At 47.6% G+C, this 17,961-nt stretch overlaps 1 protein-coding gene across 2 annotated transcripts; it reads right to left on the minus strand.

The window, feature by feature from the left end:
* Positions 1 to 3,592: 3,592 nt before the first annotated feature.
* LOC125483957 (sorting nexin-14-like) lies at positions 3,593 to 14,120 on the minus strand. 2 transcript variants are annotated; one of them, XM_048600736.1, is made up of 3 exons: positions 13,730 to 14,120; positions 11,804 to 11,924; positions 3,593 to 3,635 (listed from the first exon to the last, which is right to left on the minus strand). In XM_048600736.1, exons 1-3 carry the CDS (start codon positions 13,864 to 13,866, stop codon positions 3,621 to 3,623), a joined length of 273 nt encoding a protein of 90 aa, XP_048456693.1. In that variant the 5' UTR covers positions 13,867 to 14,120; the 3' UTR covers positions 3,593 to 3,620. The 2 variants fall into 2 exon arrangements, with proteins under 2 accessions (XP_048456693.1, XP_048456694.1); XM_048600737.1 differs by having other exon boundaries at positions 3,597 to 3,638; positions 13,730 to 14,119.
* Between the last annotated feature and the right edge of the window lie 3,841 nt (positions 14,121 to 17,961).

The raw sequence follows: 17,961 nt of genomic DNA on the forward strand, positions 1-17,961 counted from the left end.
CATGGGAGTGGGAGTGGAACGTCTCCTCATCAGAGCAGATGCAACGGAGGCAGACAAATTGGGAAAAGGGATGGAGTTTTTTCATGATATAGGGTGGGAGGAGGGGTAATCTAGGTAGCTAGGCGAGTCTGTGGGTTTACGGTAAATGCTGGTCCATAAACTGTCGCCAGAAATGTAAACGGAGAAGTTAAGAAAGGGGAGAGAGGTGTCTGAGATAGACTAAGTGAATTTGATGATGGGGTGGAAGTTGTTAGCAAAGTCAATTAACTGCTCCAGTTCATTCTGGGTGCAAGATGCAGCACCGATGCAGTTATCGATGCAACGGTGGAAGAGTTGGGAAACAATACCGGTGTATGTACAGAAGAGGGACTGTTCCAACCAACAAACAGGCAGATGTAGCTGGGGCCCCATGCATGTGCCCGTGGCAACACCCTGGATTTGCAGAAAGTGGGAAGAATTGAAGGAAAAGTTATTGGGGGGGGGGTGTGGCGTGGGGGGGGGGGGGGGGGGGGGGGGACTGGATGCGTCTGTTGGAGGAAAAAACTGAGACCCTGTAGGCCATCCTTGTGCGGTATGAATGTGTACAGGGATTGAACGTCCATAGTAAATATGAAGCACTGGGGGCCAAGGAACTGGCAGTTTCCAAAGAGGTGGAGGGCATCTTTTATGTCCCAGTTGTAGGTGGGAGTGCCTGGATCAAAGAGGAACAGAATGGAGTTGAAGTTGGAAAAGAGGAGCTCGGTGGGGCAGGAGCATGCGTAGACAATGCATGGGCCAGGGCAGTTGGGTTTGTGGATCCTGAGGCACAGGTAGAACCAGGCAAAGTGGGACTGGGGGACTGTAAGGCTGGAGGTGGTGGAGGGGAGGTCACCGGAAGGATTGAGGTCATTGACAATGTGGAAGACGGTGGCTTGATGGGCCATGGTGGGATCGTGGTCAAGAGGGCGGTAGGATGTGGTGTCAGAAAGGTGGCATTAGGCCTCTGCGACATAGAGGTCCATCCTCCAGACAGCCAGCGCCCTGCCTGTGTCAGCAGGTTTGACAGTGAAATGGGGATCAGTGCAGAGGGAGTGGAGCACTGCACATTTGGCAGGGGAGAGGTGGGTGGAGAAATTGAGGCGGTCGATATCATGTTGGCAGTTAGCAATGAAGAGGCCAGCAGGGGGTGTCCAATATCCAAGAGGCGGGAGAAGGAGTGTCCGGAGGGTGGATGGGAGTCTTTAATCAAAGGAGGAAGTATGGAGGCAGAGGCAGCAAGAGTTCCACATCGTGATGGAGGGGCACAAATGTGAGCCCTTTACTGAGGACAGACCGTTTGGCCTCAGACAGTGGGGTCAGGGGGTATCTCGAGGGAGGCTGAAGACAACAGCATGTGATGGGTGAGGGTTGGACGTGGTGAGAGGTGGGAAATAGTTGTGGGAGGGAAAGGAGGATGCGAGGGTAGTGGGCGGGGGAGTAAGATGGAGCAGCGGATAGGGGTTGGAGAGATGTGGTAGAGAGGAGGGTGGAGAGGTGGAGGGGTAGGGTGTATTGAGAGAGTGGACAGATGAGGAGGGAGACGTGTGCTGGCTTGCTGGCTGGTGGGCAGTAGGACCCAGGAGTGAGCCTGGGGAAAGGAGTCCATGTATTGATTGGACAGTGGGCAGTGTCGGTGGAATTGGGGCAGTGTTTTTGGAGTCGTCTGGAGCAGAGATGGAGGTTGAAGGTAAGTTCCTGTAGATCCCAGTCGATGGTTGTGGAGGCTTGGGTGCCGGACGGGAACTGGAAGCATCGGTGAGACCAAACACAGGTTAGGTGATCGTTTCACCAAACCTCTTCACCTGGCCTGTTACGGCCAACCTAACATCCCAGTCACTGCCCATTTCAACTCCCCGCCCCAATCCCCCTCCCACTTGTCCACCCTCTGTCACAGCAACTCGGAAGTCAAATTTGAAGAACAACACTTTATCTTCCGCCTGGGTACCCTATAGCCCAGAAGACAACGTTGAATTCTCCAATTTCCAATAACCTTCCCACCCATTCCCCAGCTCTCTTTCCAGCCCTACCGCCTCCCTTCCATTCCACCTTCTGACCCTCCCTTCCAGCCACCAACCGATTCATCCCTCCCATCGACCAACCAGGTCATACCTACTACTCGTGTCCACCTGTCACCACCACTACCACCCTCTGTTTATCTGCAGCTCCCCTTACCCCCACATCCAGTTCCAAAGAAGGGTAATACCCAATACGTTGACTTCTCTTTCCCTGCAGATACTGCCTGGCTACCTGCCTCCTGTTGATCTACCTTCGATTCCAGCGTCTACAGTATTTTTTTGTCTCTTTCTGGAATGTTCTGTTTCTTTGCAAAGGAAGTCTGGATGAGGATGCAATAGGTTTTGGCGAGATTTGTCCCGAGCTCCATGATACAGGAATCTGTGCTCTACGGTCTGTTTCCCGGGACGCATACCACGACAGACATCGACTGTGCCTGGAGGACCACCAACTAGGTGAAAGACGCTCTTTGGTCTTCCAGAACAAGAAGACGACCCCGAATGAGTGTTGGAGACTGGCACGTTCCAAGGTCCGGGACTGAAACTTGAGGCAGCTGCCGCCAAGCGCAGTGGAGCAAGATCACAGTCTGGGGCTGAAGGTAATTTTTAAGGACCATTCAAGAGGGTTTCTTGACATTATATAAATAGTGCAACTAGGGAAGAGGTTATACTGGACCTGGTTTTGGGAAATGAGCCTGGCCAGGTGAGTGAAGTTTCAGTGGGGGAGCAATTCAGGAGGAGTGACCATAATACTGTAAGTTTTAAGATACTCATGGATAGGGATAACAGCAGTCCTCAGGTGACGGTGTTAAACTGGGGGAAGGCAAACTACAACAATAATAAGCTGGAACAGGAGAAGTTTGATTAGAGGCAGCTGAGGGGAAATCCACATTGGACATGCAGGAGTATTTCACATGGCAGTTGGTAAGAGTTCAGGAGCAGCAAGTTCCTGTGAGAATGAAAAATAGGTATGGCAAGTTACGTGAACCTTAGATGACCAGGGATGTGACAACCTTGGTCAAAAAGAAAAACGAAGCATACGTAAAGTCTAGGATGATGGGAACTGACAAAGCCCTCAAAGTATATAAAAAAAGTAGGAAAGAACTTAAACAAGAGATTAGAAGGGGTAAAAAGGGATCATAAAAAGTTGCTAGCAAACAGAATTCAGGAGAAGCCCAAGACTTTTTATACATATATACAAAGCAAGAAGGTAGCCAGGGAAAGGGCTGGCCCACTTGAGGTCAAAGGAAGGAATCTGTGCGTGGAACTAGAAGAGGTAGTTGGGGTACCAAATGAATATCGGTATTCACCAAAGGAATTGGTGGAGGATGATTTCAGGGAAGGGAGTGTCAAATACTAAGCCAAGTAGATATTAAAAAGGAGAGTGTCTTAAAAAAGTCCTGATAGAATGGATCATAGAATATTGTGGGAGGCAACAGAACAAATTGCTGGAGCATTAACAGACATGTTTTTGTTACCTCTTTGGCCACAGGTAAGGTTCCAGAGGACTGGAGAATAGCCAATGTTGTTCCATTGTTTAAGAATCATAGCAGGGATAATCCAGAAAATTACAGGCCAGTGAGCCTCACATCAGTGGTCGGGAAACTACTGGAAAAGATTGGACAAGACAGAACAGGAACAGACCCTTTGGCCAAACATGATATAAAATTAAAGTAATCCCTTCTGCCTGCCATTGGTCCATATCCCTCCACTCCTTGCATATTCATATGCTGATCTAAAAGTCCCTTAAATGCCCCAATCATATCTACCTCCACCACCAGCCTGGCGGCGCAGTCCACACTCCTAACACTCAAAAAAACTTGATCTTCACATCTCCTTTGAACTTTCCCCTTCTAACCTTAAATGCATCCCCCCACACCCTCTTGTTTGAGATTTCAACTCTGGGAGAACGATTCTGAGCGTCAACCGTATCTATGCATCTCATAATTTTATAGACTTCTATCAAGCCTTCTGTCAGCCTGCGCTGCTCCAGGGAAAACAATCCTAGTTTGTCCAGCCTCTCCCTATAACTCATACCCTCTAATTCAGGCAGCATCCTGGTAAACCTCTTCTGCACCCTTTCTAAAGCCTCCACATCCTTCCTGGTAACATTGTGACCAGAACTGAACGTAGTAGTCTAAACATGGCCTAGCCAAAGTCTTATAAAGCTGCAACATGACATCCTGACTCTTGTACTCAATTCCCCAACCAATAAACGCAAGCGTGCCATACACCTTCCCTGCCACTTGCGTGGCCACTTTCAGGGAGCTATGGACTTGAACCCCAAGATCTCTCTGTACAGGATCCTGCCATTAACTGTATACTTTTCATTAACATTTGATCTCCCAAAGCGCAGCACCTCACACACCCAGATTATCTGCCATTTCTCTGCCCATATCAGCAACTGATCTATATCCCACTGCATCCTTTGACAACCTTCTACACTATCCACAACTCCACCAATCTTTATATCGTCTGCATATTTACTAACCACTCATCTACATTTTCAGCCAAGTTGTTTATATCAATCACAAACATCATAGGTCCCAATACGGATCCCTGCAGAGCACTAGACATAGACCTCCAGCCTGAAAAACAAATCTTCCACTACTACCATCTGCCTTCTATGGGCAAGCCAATTCTGAAACCATGCAGCCAAGTCACCATAGATCCCATGCATCTTAATCTTCTGGATGGGCCTATCATGAGGGACCTTGCCGAAAGACTTGCTAAAAATCCATGTAGACAACCTGCTCTGCCCTCATCGATCACCTTTGATTGTCACCTGCTGAAAAAATTCGAACTAGTAAGACATGACCTACTCTGCACAAAGCCATGCTGTCTGTGCCTAAATAGGCCACAATCTTCCAAATCTGCATAAATCCTATCCAGAAGATTTCTCTCCAATAGGTTCCCAACCACCAATGTGAGACTCACTAGTTTCCTGGATTATCCCCATTTCCCTTCTTGAACAGAGGAACAACATTAGATACTCGGCAGTCAGCCAGGACTTCTCCAGTGATTAATGAGGATATTAAGATCTTGGTCAGGGCCCCAGCAACCTCCTCTCCTGCTTCTCAATTACCTGGGGACTTATCCACCTTAATGCTCTCCAAGGAACACAATGCCACTTCTTTCTTGATCTCAAAACTCCATCGCATATTAGCATGCTTCACACAAATCTCTCAACCTTCATGTTCTTCACCTGGGTGAATACTGTTGCAAAGTACCCATTTAGGATCTCACCCATATCCTCTGCCTCCAAGGACAAGTTCTCTCCTTTATCCTCGAGTGTCCTACTCTCACCCTAGTTATCCTCTTATTTTTAATATGTATGGAATACCTTGGGATTCTCTTTAACCCTACTTGCCAAAGTCATTTCATGGCCAGGCCTCTTCTTGCTCACCTAATTCCCTGACTGAGTTTTTTCCTGCTTTCTTTATATTCCTCATGGGCCCGGTCAGATTTTAGCTTCCTAAACCTTGCACTAGCTTCTTTTTCCCTTTTGACTAAATTCACAACTGCCCTCATTATCCGAAAGTCCCTTGCCATCCTTGTCCTTTCTCCTTACTGGAACATGCCGGTCCCGAACTCTCATCAGGCCTTTAAACAATTCCCACATTTCAAATATGGACTTGCCTGTTAACAGCTCCTCCCAATTAACACACACTGGCTCCTGCCTAATGCTGATGTAATTTGCCCTTCCCCAATTTAGTACCTTTCCACAAGGGCCTGACTTAGCAACAAACAAAGATATCTTAAAATTTAAGAAGTTGTGATCACAGTTTCCAAAGTGTCTCCTACTGAAAGGAGAGTCACCTGGCTGGGCTCATAAACCAGTAGAAGGTCCTGTAGGGCCCCTCCTCTAGTTGGACTATCCACATCTGTTTCAAGAAACCCTCTTGGATGCACTTAAATTCTGCACCATCTATGTCTCTTGCTCAGTCAATATTGGGGAAGTTAAAGTGTGACAATTTTTTTCACTGCATCTTTCCATAACCTGCCTACATATTCGTTCCTCAATGTCTCGGTGGCCGTTGGGGGGCCTACAGCATAATCCTGTCAGAGTGATTGCACCCATTTTATTTTTGAGCTCTACCCATATTGCCTCAGTGGAAGAGACCTCGGTACGTCCTCTCCAAGTGCAAGTATAAATTCTCCCTCATTAATAATGCATCTCCTCCACCTCTTCTACCTTCCTCTTTATCTCATTTAAAACAACTGAAGCCTTAATCATTGAATATCCAGTCCTGTCATCTCTCAAGCAAGTCTCTGTAATGGCCACAACACCATAGTCTCATGTACTGATCCAGGCTCTAAGCTCATCTGCCTTACGTATAAAACTCCTTGCGTTGAAATAAACACACTCCAGCCCATTAGTACCATCATGTTCATTTACCTGTCTCTGCTTGTCTTTTCTTTCTGATTTACTGGTTCTAACATGCATCTTCCCCTCAATCCCTCCACTTGTTCACCTGCTGCTCTGGTTTGCAGCCCCCTGCCACTCTAGTTCAAGCCCTCCCAAGCAGCACTAGCAAGCCTCCCTGCAAGGATATTGGTTTCCCCCTCAGTTTAGGTGCAACCTGTCCTGCTTATACAGGTCACCTGCACCCCAGAAGAGATCCCAAAAAAAAAAATCCAAAAACCTGAAACTCTGTCCCCTGCACCAGCTCCTTAGCCATGCATTCATCTCACCCATCTTTCTATTCCTTGCCTCACCAGGATGGGAGGCTGGTAGTAACCCAAAGATTAGTACCCTTGAGATCCTGCTTTTCAGCCTCTTTGCTAACTCCCTGTACACACTTCACAGGACCTCATCCCTCTTTCTACCTATGTCATTGGTACCAATATGCACAACCACCTCTGGCTGCTCACCCTCCCCCTTTAATAATTTCATGCAGTCGCTCAGAGACAGCCTTCACCTTGGCACCAGGAGGCAACACACCATCCTGGAGTCTCGAACGTGGCCACAGAAATGTCTATCTGTGCCCCTAACTAGTCAACCTCCTACCTTTCGCTTGGATCTTGTCCGATCCTGCTCTACAGCAAAGCCAGTTGTGGTGCCACAGGCCTGGCTGCTGCTGCTGTTATACTCCCCCCGAGGGGCTGCCCCTGGCCAACAGTATCCAAAACCGTATCTGTTGGAGGGGGAAAATAGCCACAGGAGACTCCTGCACTACCTACCTGCCTCTCCTGACAGTCACCAATCTACCTAACAGAACCTGCAGTGTGATGACCTCCCTATAACTGGTGTCTATCACACTCTCTGCCCCTGTATACTCCTCGGTGTGTCTAACTACTGCTCCAACTGAATAACACTGTCTGAGGAGCTGCAGACGGTCACACTTCCTGCAGACATCGTTGTCAGGAACATCAGACTGGTCCCTGATCTCCCGTATCTGACAGGAGGAGCACACCACTGTCCTGCCAAATCCACCCCTTTAGGTCTATATGCAGTTAGAAGCAAATGGACTTGTTAGCAATAGATGGCATGGTTTTGCGTGGAGAGATCATGCCTCACTAACTTGATAGAGTTTTTTTGAGGAGGTGACGAAGATGATTGAGGAGGGCAAAGCAGCTGATATTGTCTGCACGGATTACAGTAAAACCTTCGACAAGGTCCCTCGTGGCAGATTGGTACAAAAGTTGAAGACACATAGTATCAGGGGTGAGCTGACCAGATGGATACAGAACTGGCTTAGTCATAGGAGACAGAGGGTAGTGATGGAAGGATGCTTTGCGAATGGAGGGTTGTGACTAGTGGCGTTCCACAGTGATCAGTGCTGGGACTTCTGCTGTTCATGGTCTATATAAATGATTTGGAGCAAAACGTAGCTGGTCTAATTAGTAAGTTTGCAGACGATGCAAAGATTGGTGAAGTTGCAGATAGTGAGAAGGATACAACAGGAAATAGATCAGTTGGAGGCATGGTCAGAAAAATGGCAATTGGTGTTCAACCCAGACAAACGTGAAGTGATGTATTTTGGAAGATCAAATATAGGTGGAAATTATACAGTGAATGGCAGAACCCTTCAGAGTGTTTGTTATGCAGAGAGATCTGGGTGTACAGGACCACAGAACACTGAAGGTGGCAATGCAGGTAGATAAGGTAATAAAGAAGGCCTATGACATGCTTGCCTTCATTCGAAGAGGCATTGAGTACAAGGATAAATAAGTTATGCTGCATCTTTACAGAACGTTAGGTGGACCATACTTGGAATATTGTGTACAGCTTTGGTCACCACACTACCAGAAGAATGTGGATGCTTTGGAAAGGGTACAGGAAATGTTTGCCAGGATACTGCCTGGTAGGAGGGATTTTAACTATGAAGAAAGGTTGGATAGACAGGGTTGTTTTCACTGGAAAGCAGCAAGTTGATGGGCAACCTAATAGAAGTTAAAAGATTGTGAATGGCATGGCTAGGGTGGAAAATAGGAGGCTCTTCCTGACAGTGGTAGGGTCAATTACTAGGGGACACAGGTTGAAGGTGCCAGGGGTCAGGGGTTTAGTTTAAAAAGAGACGTGTGAGGCAAGTTTTTCAGAGGGTGGCGAGTGCCTGGAACGCGCTGCCAGAGGTGATGGTGGTGGAAGCAGACACAATAGCAGCCAAGTGGGACTAGTTTAGTTTGGGATTATGTTTGGCATGGACTGGTTAGACCGAAGGGTCTGTTTTCATGCTGTACGACTCTACGAACCTATGTTGCAAAACCTGATTACTAACACAAGAACCTTTTAAATTCAAACACGGACGTTCATTCACAAATAGGTCAAGACAAACAGCCTTTTTAGGAATGTCAGTGGAAAATACATAGGCCAAAAAGCACAAAGCCTGTAAATCGGAGTCCAATCTAAATGGAGAAATAAGATAACTTTCTCATTGTTTCAGAAATAGTAGGAACTGCAGATGCTGGAGAATCGGAGATAACAAGGTGTAGAGCTGGATGAACAATGTCTTTGGTGGTGGGGCCAGATTTCTTGATGGGGGTGGGGCTTGAGGTGGGAGGAGGGGATAGGTGGGAGGAAAGACAGGTTAGGGAGGCGGGGACGAACTGGGCTGGTTTTGGGATGCAATAGGGGTCTTGATGGGGGTGGGGGGATAGTAAAAGACATTTTTCCCTCCCCACCCTTATCTGCTTTCAGGAGGGGCCACTCTCTCCGTGACTCCCTTGTCCACTCCACACTCCCCTCCAGCCCTACCACACCCGGCACTTTTCCCTGCAACCGCAGGAAGTGCTACACCTGCCCCTACACCTCCCCCCTCACCCCCATCCCAGGCCCCAAGACGACTTTCCACATCAAGCAGATGTTCACCTGCACATCTGCCAATGTGGTATACTGCATCCGCTGTTCCCATTGTGGCCTCCTCTACATCGGGGAAACCAAGCGGAGGCTTGGGGACCGCTTTGCAGAACACCTACGCTCGGTTCGCACTAAACAACTGCACCTCCCAGTCACAAACCATTTCAACTCCCCCGCCCATTCCTCAGACGACATGTCCACCCTGGGCCTCCTGCAGTGCCACAACAATGCTACCCGAAGGCTGCAGGAACAGCAACTCATATTCCGCTTGGGAACCCTGCGGCCCAATGGTATCAATGTGGATTTCACAAGCTTCAAAATCTCCCTTCCCCCCTACCGCATCCCAAAACCAGCCCAGCTTGTCCCCGCCTCCCTAACCTGTCCTTCCTCCCACCTATTCCCTCCTCCCACCTCAAGCCCCACCCCCATCTCCTACCTACTAACCTCATCCCGCTCCCTTGACCTGTCCGTCCTCCCTAGACTGACCTATCTCCTCCCCACCTCTCACCTTTACTGGCTCCATCCCCACCTCTTTGACCGGTCTGTCTCCTCTCCACCTATCTTCTCCTCTATCCGCCTCCCCCTCTCTCCCTATTTATTTCAGATCCCCCTTCCCCTCCTCCATTTCTGAAGGGTCTAGGCTCGAAACGTCAGCCTTCCTGCTCGGCCTGCTATGTTCATTCAGCTCTACACCGTGTTATCTCTGACTTTCTCATTGTTCTTGTTTTTAGCCACAGCAGGTTATTGTTAATTGACTATCAAATTGAAAATTGCCACATTCGTTTGGACCTATGCTTTAACTTGAGTAGATGTTTTGTTTCTTTTCGCAAAGTCAAATGGTTACTTTCCTAACCAATGAGAGAGAAAGTGTGATTTTATTTCTTGGCAGCTTGAATTCTGAGTTCCAAATGATCCTTCTTCCCTCAGTTCCATGACAAACTGTCACCTACAAATAATCCAAACACTGTTGCTGTGCAGTTATGTTTTCTCCCCCCACAGACATATGGGTCCGCATGCTCCACTAAATATCAAAGTCCAGCTTCCAGCAAAGTTATTTGCTCTTGTCAACCATTAAACAATTGCAAAGATCCATTTTTCCAACAACAAAACTGTCTGGACAAGGGAACTTACAGCATTGTTGACAACTTTGCTGATGATGACACAAAGATAGGTAGAAGGACAAGGTAGTGTTGAGGAAGCAAGGAGGCTGCAGAAGAATTTGGACAGGCTAGGAGAATAGGGAAAGAAGTGGTAGATGGAATACATTGTGGAAAAGTGTGAGGTTATGCACTTTTATGGGAAGAAGAGAGGGATTGGGCAATTCTCTAAACATAGAAAGGATTTGAAAATCTGAAACACAGAGGGTTTTAGGAATCTTAAGTTCAAGATGCTCTTACAGGTTCACTCACAGTTAGGAAGGGAAACGCAATGTTAGCATTGATTTCAAGAAGGCTACAATACAAATGCAGAGTTGTGCTGGGGCAGCACGTTGGCTAGCACTGCGGCCCCGCAGCACCAGGGACCCAGATTTGATTCCATTCTTAGACAACTGCGCACCCCCACAATTCCCTGCAACATCCCCCTCCCCCGCAGCATCCCTCATTTGCCTGTACTCCCCCTCCGCACCACCCCTCATTCCCCTGCACATTTCCTCTGTGTCTGCATTGAGTCTGTCTTCACTGTAGACTTCGAAAACTTCTCACAAAACACTGCAAAATTAAGAGAAGGAGGAACGTAAAACAATCACCTCCACCAGTGAAAATGTAATGGGAAAGCTATGAGATTTAGAGTTGACCAGTCCCCAGGACCAGACATCTTGGGTTTTAAAAGAAGTAGCTCAGACGACAACAGATGCATTAATTGTAGTCCTCCAAAATCTTTTTGTTCTATAAGGCTACTTTCTGAACAGAAAATAATGAACATAATTCTGCTTTTCCAGTCTGATGACCAGATTGAATAAACCTCACATTTCCCCATGATACTCCATCTTGTTACTCTTATCTATATCTGTGTCTTCCTTAGACATTACATAGCAATCTAGCTTTGTGTCACCAAACTTGAATACATTACACTCAATGTCTTCTATTTAGTAATTCACATCGATAATAAGCATGAGACCTAGCACATAGCCTTATTATTGTTATTATCATCTCTACCTTCTGCTTTCTGTCCATTAACCAATCCTCCATCCATACTCCCATTAAATCCAACTCCACAAAGTCTGTTTTTTGCATATTAACCTATGCAGAAAATCTTACTGAATTTTTTTTGGAAATTCTAGCATGTAACTGTTAGCTTCCCTTTATCTTACTAAATCGATCCCCTAGCACATCAATAAGTCTGTCAAACACACTTTGCCTTTCCTAAAACCATGCTGGCCATCTGATCTCACATATTTTTCCAAGTGTATTACTCATTTACCTGTATTAACTAGAATTATCTAATTATTTCTAACAAGAGAATTCAGATTTACCTTTGGTTTTCGCTCAGTATGGAACAGAATATTGGGCAAAAGTGAGTCAGGTCCAAGCGAACAGTAGAAAGTCACAACTCCAGCAAGGAATGACCAGAACATCATAAGAATATGTAAATACCTTTAGATAAAACAAAGTGATATCATATTTATTGCTTGCACTCAAACTGTAATAGGTTTATGTACGCTTGCTTCTACTTAATTACTGAATCAAAGAAAAATAGTATTTTAGTCTTTAGTTACAAATTCTGCTATAAACAAAAACACTCAAAGCACACACTACACTGAATTCTCCACTTTGACCGTACCCTGACATTCCCACCCAGATATAATACAATGGCTACATTGTGGATGACACAAACAGGAAAGGTGGTGAATATACATTCAATTGTATTAGTAACATCCCAAATGCTATCCCATCCCCAAAGCACATCCCATCTGTTACCACATCTCCACATCACATCCCATTCCGCTATCCCAAATCCACACCAGAACCCATTACGTACTCCAAACTCTCCCGACATCCAAATCAACTTCCACCCATTTTACATTCCCCTCATATCAACTTGCTCCATTCTCTTAACCCTATCCCTACTTCCCATCACCTAAATCTTTCCCCTGCCACCCCACCAATCCTGAATCCCATACGCAGCCCCCCATTCATCACTGACAGCCACTTCCTCCTCTTACACACCCCGCCACACATATGCCCTCTCTATTCCCTGCTTGCCCACTACCCCTCCCAGGTCTCTCCTTCACATATCTCCAGCATTCTTCCACAGACTCCTGTGCCCCTCATTCCTTATTCCCCCCCTTCTCTCATTTTCCCACTACCCTCAGTCCATTGGACACCCCGACCCACCAACCTGGTCACCATCCTGCTCCAACCACCAGATCTGGTGCCCATCCACCTCGACCCCAAGTTCCAGTGCCCATCCCTGCCCCACACACCCTTATTCCCTCCTTAGACCCCCATGCCACCCCCCTACATTACCACACACTGCCCACATGCGCCTAACACTTTCCACCCACCCCCACCTCATTACCCCACGCTGCCCCCCACATCCCCATTCCACTGCAACACACCCCTCCTCCACGTCAACCCTCATTCCACTGCAACCACTCCTCTGCGGCACTCCTCATTCTCAGCACCCCCTCAAATCCCTCCCCCACACCCCCCTGCCACCCCCACATTCCCTACGCCACCACCCTCATTCCCCCCCACCGCCGCCCCTGAGCTGGTCCCCAACCCCTTGCCACCTGTCATTCCTCCGCTCCACCCGCCCCCGCTGTTTCCCCTCTTCCCCGTTCCCCACTATCCCAAGTCCCCGTCCCCCTCATCGTGTCTCCCTTCAATCCTCCATCTCATTTACCCTCCACATCCATTCCTCCCTTGATTCCCCTGATTCTTTCCTCTACAGTGTCTGGTTCCCTCCTTCTACATCATCGTCACACGGATTCGGTCACCGTATCCCGTATTCCTCCGAATTCTGCTCCTTAGGTCCCCTGTCCCCACTTCCCTCCTCCCACACCTCTCCTGGTCCTCTCTGCTCCTGCCATCCCCGACGTCTCCCGGGTCTCCAGGTCATTCCCCCTCACCCCGACTCCTCCCGGCAGAACATGGTATGTCCATATATTTGCTTTACTCATCCTTCCAGATGGTAGCGGTCGTGAGCTTGAAAGGTGCTACCCAAAGTGCCTTGATAAGTTACTGCACAGCATCTTCTTGATAGAACACCGAGCGTTGGTGGTGATGGAGAGTGGTAGCGTTTCTACTCTTCTCTCCAACGTTTTTCTCCATCCCTTACCTTCTCCCTCAGTGACCAAATTGCTCTACATTTCCCTATCACCACCATGGCTGACGTCGTCAGACTGCCCTCCCTCTAAGCCACTTGCCCCTCCGGTCCGCGACGGCTTTTCTTTTACCTGTTAAACAGCAGGGTGGAAAGGGTAAGCAATAACATAATGAAGCAGAAGACCGGATACTGGCGACCGATATCCCGGAACAGGTGAAATCTGAGTCTCAATCCCAACTCCTGAAGCGCCCGCCGAACTGACAACATATTGACTTCCGCCAAGGCCTGGGTTTACCAGCGCCACAGCATTGCTCTTGCTCCTGCTCCCTCTCCCTCTCCCTCTCCGTGTACGGCCTAAGAACAGGAACAACGCCTTCCTCTCTCTTCACCTCGTCAAGCCCAGCCTCCACACAGGCCCGTCTCAACCCCCTCAGCTCGTGGTCACGGCCACAGCAATCGCCACAAGCCCCGCCTCCTCAGCTCATGGTCATGGACTCATCAATCATTACAAGCCCCGCCTCCTCAGCGGGCCGCCGCGGACCTATCAATTACCTCAAGCCTCGCCTCCAACCCGTCCTGTCGTGGACCATCAACTAGCGCAAGCCCCACCTCCTCCCTCCTCCCTCCTCATAGTCGGCCCCGCCCTCAGCCGTCAAACCTACTCCCTTCCCGGAAAGGCAGGTCCCGCTCCCAACCTCAAGCCCCGCCTCCCCACCATCATGATCCGCCTGCCCTCACCCTCAGGCCTTTAAAACGTCAGATCCTCCCCTCAGATCAGGCTCCGCCTTCTAATAATATTGAACCCTGCCCTCAGCCATCATCTCCATTTCCAGACATCCCTTTATCTACTCAGTCATGGCGGTGGAGTTTGCAATGTTGGTAGGGAACGGAATAAGTAGAGTCATACAACATGGAAATAGACTCTTCGCTCCAACCAGACCATGCCGAACATAATCCCAAACTAAACTAGTCCCACTTGCCTGCTCCTGACTCATGTCTCTCCAAACCTTTACTATTCAGGTATCCATCCAAACCTCTGTCAAACGTTGTAATTGTACCTCTGTCCACCACCTCATTAGGAAGTACATTCCACACGCAAACCAAATAAATAGGGGGAGGCAGATGGAAGATAGATAAAGGAGCAGACACGTGGAGAAGAGACGGACAAGTCAAGGAGGCAGGGATGGAGCCAGTAAAGGTGAGTGCCAGTGGGGAGTGAGGGAGGGGGTAGGTCAGTCAAGGGAAGACAGACAGGTCAAGGAGGCGGCGATGAGACTAGTGGGTAGGAGGTGGGGGTGCGGTTTGAGGAGAGAGGAGCAGATGGGTGGGAGAAAGGACAGACAGGTTAGGGAGGCGGGGACGAGCTGGGCTGGTTTTGGCATGCAGTCAGGGCAATTTTGAAGCTTGTGAAGTCCACATTGATGCCATTGGGCTGCAGGATTCCCAAGCAAAATATGAGGTGCTGTTCCTACAACCTTCAGGTGGCATCATTGTGGCATTGGAGGAGGCCCAGGATGGACATGTCATCCAAGGAGTGGGAGGAGGAGTTGAAGTGAATCGCAACTGGGAGGTGCAGTCGTTTATCACAAACCGAGCGGAGGTGTTCCATAAAGCGGTCTCCAAGCTCCACTTGGTTTCCCCGATGTAGAGGAGGCCACGTTGGGAACAGCAGATACAGTATACCACGTTAGCAGATGAACATCTGTTTAATGGGGAAGGTTTTCTTGGGGCCTGGGATGGGGGGGGGGGGGGGGGGGGTGGTTGGTAGGGGCAGGTGCAGCGCTTCCTGCGGTTGCAGGGAAAAGTGCCAGGGATGGTGGGGAGTGTGGAGCCGTCAAGGGAGTCACAGAGAGAGCGGTCCCTCCGGAAGGCAGATAAGGGTGGGGAGGGAAAAATGTCCTTGGTAGTGGGGTCAGAGTGCAGGTGGTAGAAGTGGCAGAGGATGATGCGTTAGATCTTCTTTCAGGTCATCTCTCAACCTCCTACGCGCCACTGAAAAAAGTCCCACGCTATCCAGCCTTTCCTTATAACTCAAACCTTCCATAACCAGCAATATCCTGGTAAATTTCTTCCGAACCCACTCCAGCTTGATAATATCCATCTTCTAACTGGGTAACTAGAACATGATTTGATTCGGAAGATGTAGAATCCATAATCGGTGGAAATACCACATAAGGGAAAGAGGACACTGGCAGAACTAGTCTTTAGACCCCCCCTGACAATTACTAAATTGAAGAATAGGACAGTGATTCACAGGACTGCTACAAAACAAGGCACAACACCTTAATTATAGCAAACAACTTACAGAACAGCCAAACAAGTAGAAGAAATTTCTGCTTGATAGCATTGTTGATGACAACTCCATTTACTGATTATTGAGTATAAACTGATGAGGTCTAATTGGCCACATTGAATTTGCCCTGCTTTTTGTGAATAGGGCAATTTTCTATTTGGTTGGGTAGATGTCAGTGTTGTAGTGAAACTGGAATAGCTTGGGATGTGCATGGCAAGTTCTAGAGCATATATCTTCAGTTCCATTGCCAGAGTGTTGTCAGGACCTATAACGTTTGTGATATCCAATGCCTCCAGCTTTCTCTTGATAATCACATGGAGTGAAAAGACTGATGTCAGTGATGCTGGGGATAACATAAGGATGTATTTAACTCAGCACTTCTGGCTGAAGTTTGTTATAAATGCTTCAGCTTTATCCTTTGCACTGATGTGCTAGGCTCCCCCATCATTGAGGGTGGGGATAGTTGTGGAGCCTCCTCCTTCAGCAAGTTGGAGAATATGCCAGGCCACAGGGTTACAAATTTCATTTAGTACAATTGCACTGCTGCTGAAAGGCCACAGCACCTCATGAACGCTCAGGCTTGCAGCACAGATCAGTTAGAAGTCTGTCCTATTTAGTACTGACAGTACCACACAACATGGAGGGTATTTGCAAAATGAAGACAGGACTTAGTACAAAAGGACTGGGAGATCGCCATCCTACTGCTACTGAAATGAGAAATGCATCTGTGACAGGCTGAGTGGTTAGGATAAAGTATAGGAGTCAAAATAGAGAAGAACACTAACAGCTGTGTCCATATACACTCAACTAAGTCAATTAATAATGCTGCTGCAGAGGAACCAATATTGGTGATGGATATTGAGGTCATCCCCCAGCCACCCCTCAAAACATCCTGGATGTGTTATTCAACATGGGATAGTACAGATTCACTAGCCAGCGGTTGTGTTGCAGAGGTGGTGTAGGTTGATCTGATGCCATGGAACTTCATGGAGTCTGGATTCAATGTTGAGGCTCCCTAAGGCAACTCTTCCCCCTGTACATACCAGTGTTCTGCAACCTCTGCTGGCTCTGGCCTGCCTGTTGGCCATTGCCTGTAAGTATAAATCAGATCAGGCTGTTGCTTGATCAAGCCTAATAAATCACTAGCCCCCAAATATTAGTAAGGACAACTTTTACGGAGTCAAAAGGGCTGAGTTTTATAGCTTTTATGGAGACTGTACAAGCGGCTTGCTGGGTAATTCAGAGGGCAGTTAAGAGTCAACCACAAAAAAGGGTTACACCTGAAACATTGACTGCTCCTTTCCTTCAGATGCTGCGTGGCATGCTGTGTTCTTCCAGCCTCCTGTTTGTTTACCATTTGTTGTAGGTCTGGAGTCACACATAGGATCAACTGCACAAGAATGGCAGTTTTCCTCCCCTAAACAACATTAATGAAGCAGAGAGAGGTTTTTTTTTTTTAAAAATGTAGTCATTTAGAATTTCTTAACTTCAGCTTTCATTGAATCCAAATTCCAACCTTTGCTGTGATAGGATTCCAAACTGGGTTACTAGTCCAGTGATAATACCACTACACCATCATTCCCTCAATCTCCTTCTCCATTCTGATTCTAAATACACTTACAAATGTACAAGGGTAAGTGTATTAGTGGTACAAGATATCCCCCACATTTAAGTGTGAAATAACTTACTTTTACTTTAAATTTGTTACCGTCCTTAGAAAGTGAAAAGCATTTCCACTTTTGTTTTTAATACAATCTGGCTTACAGACAAGACGGAAATAGGGAGATTTGTTGTAAAACTTGCAACCTGTCCATTACAACAGTATTTACAAATCTCAGATAGTAAGAACTGCAGATGCTGGAGTCAGATGACTGACTCCACACTTGCTGCCTAATCTGTTCCTTTCAACAGTGAATGGCATTATTGTAATAGAAGCCCTCCACTATCAACAGCCTGTGGTAATTATGGAGCAGAAACTGAACTGACTCGGTTTGTAAATACAGTGTAGAGCTGAAGGAACACAGCAGGCCAGGCAGCATTGGAGGAGCAGGAAAGTTGACGTTTCAGGT

This window comes from Rhincodon typus, chromosome 9, assembly GCF_021869965.1.
Source record: "Rhincodon typus isolate 14 chromosome 9, sRhiTyp1.1, whole genome shotgun sequence".
NCBI classification, from domain to species: domain Eukaryota; kingdom Metazoa; phylum Chordata; class Chondrichthyes; order Orectolobiformes; family Rhincodontidae; genus Rhincodon; species Rhincodon typus.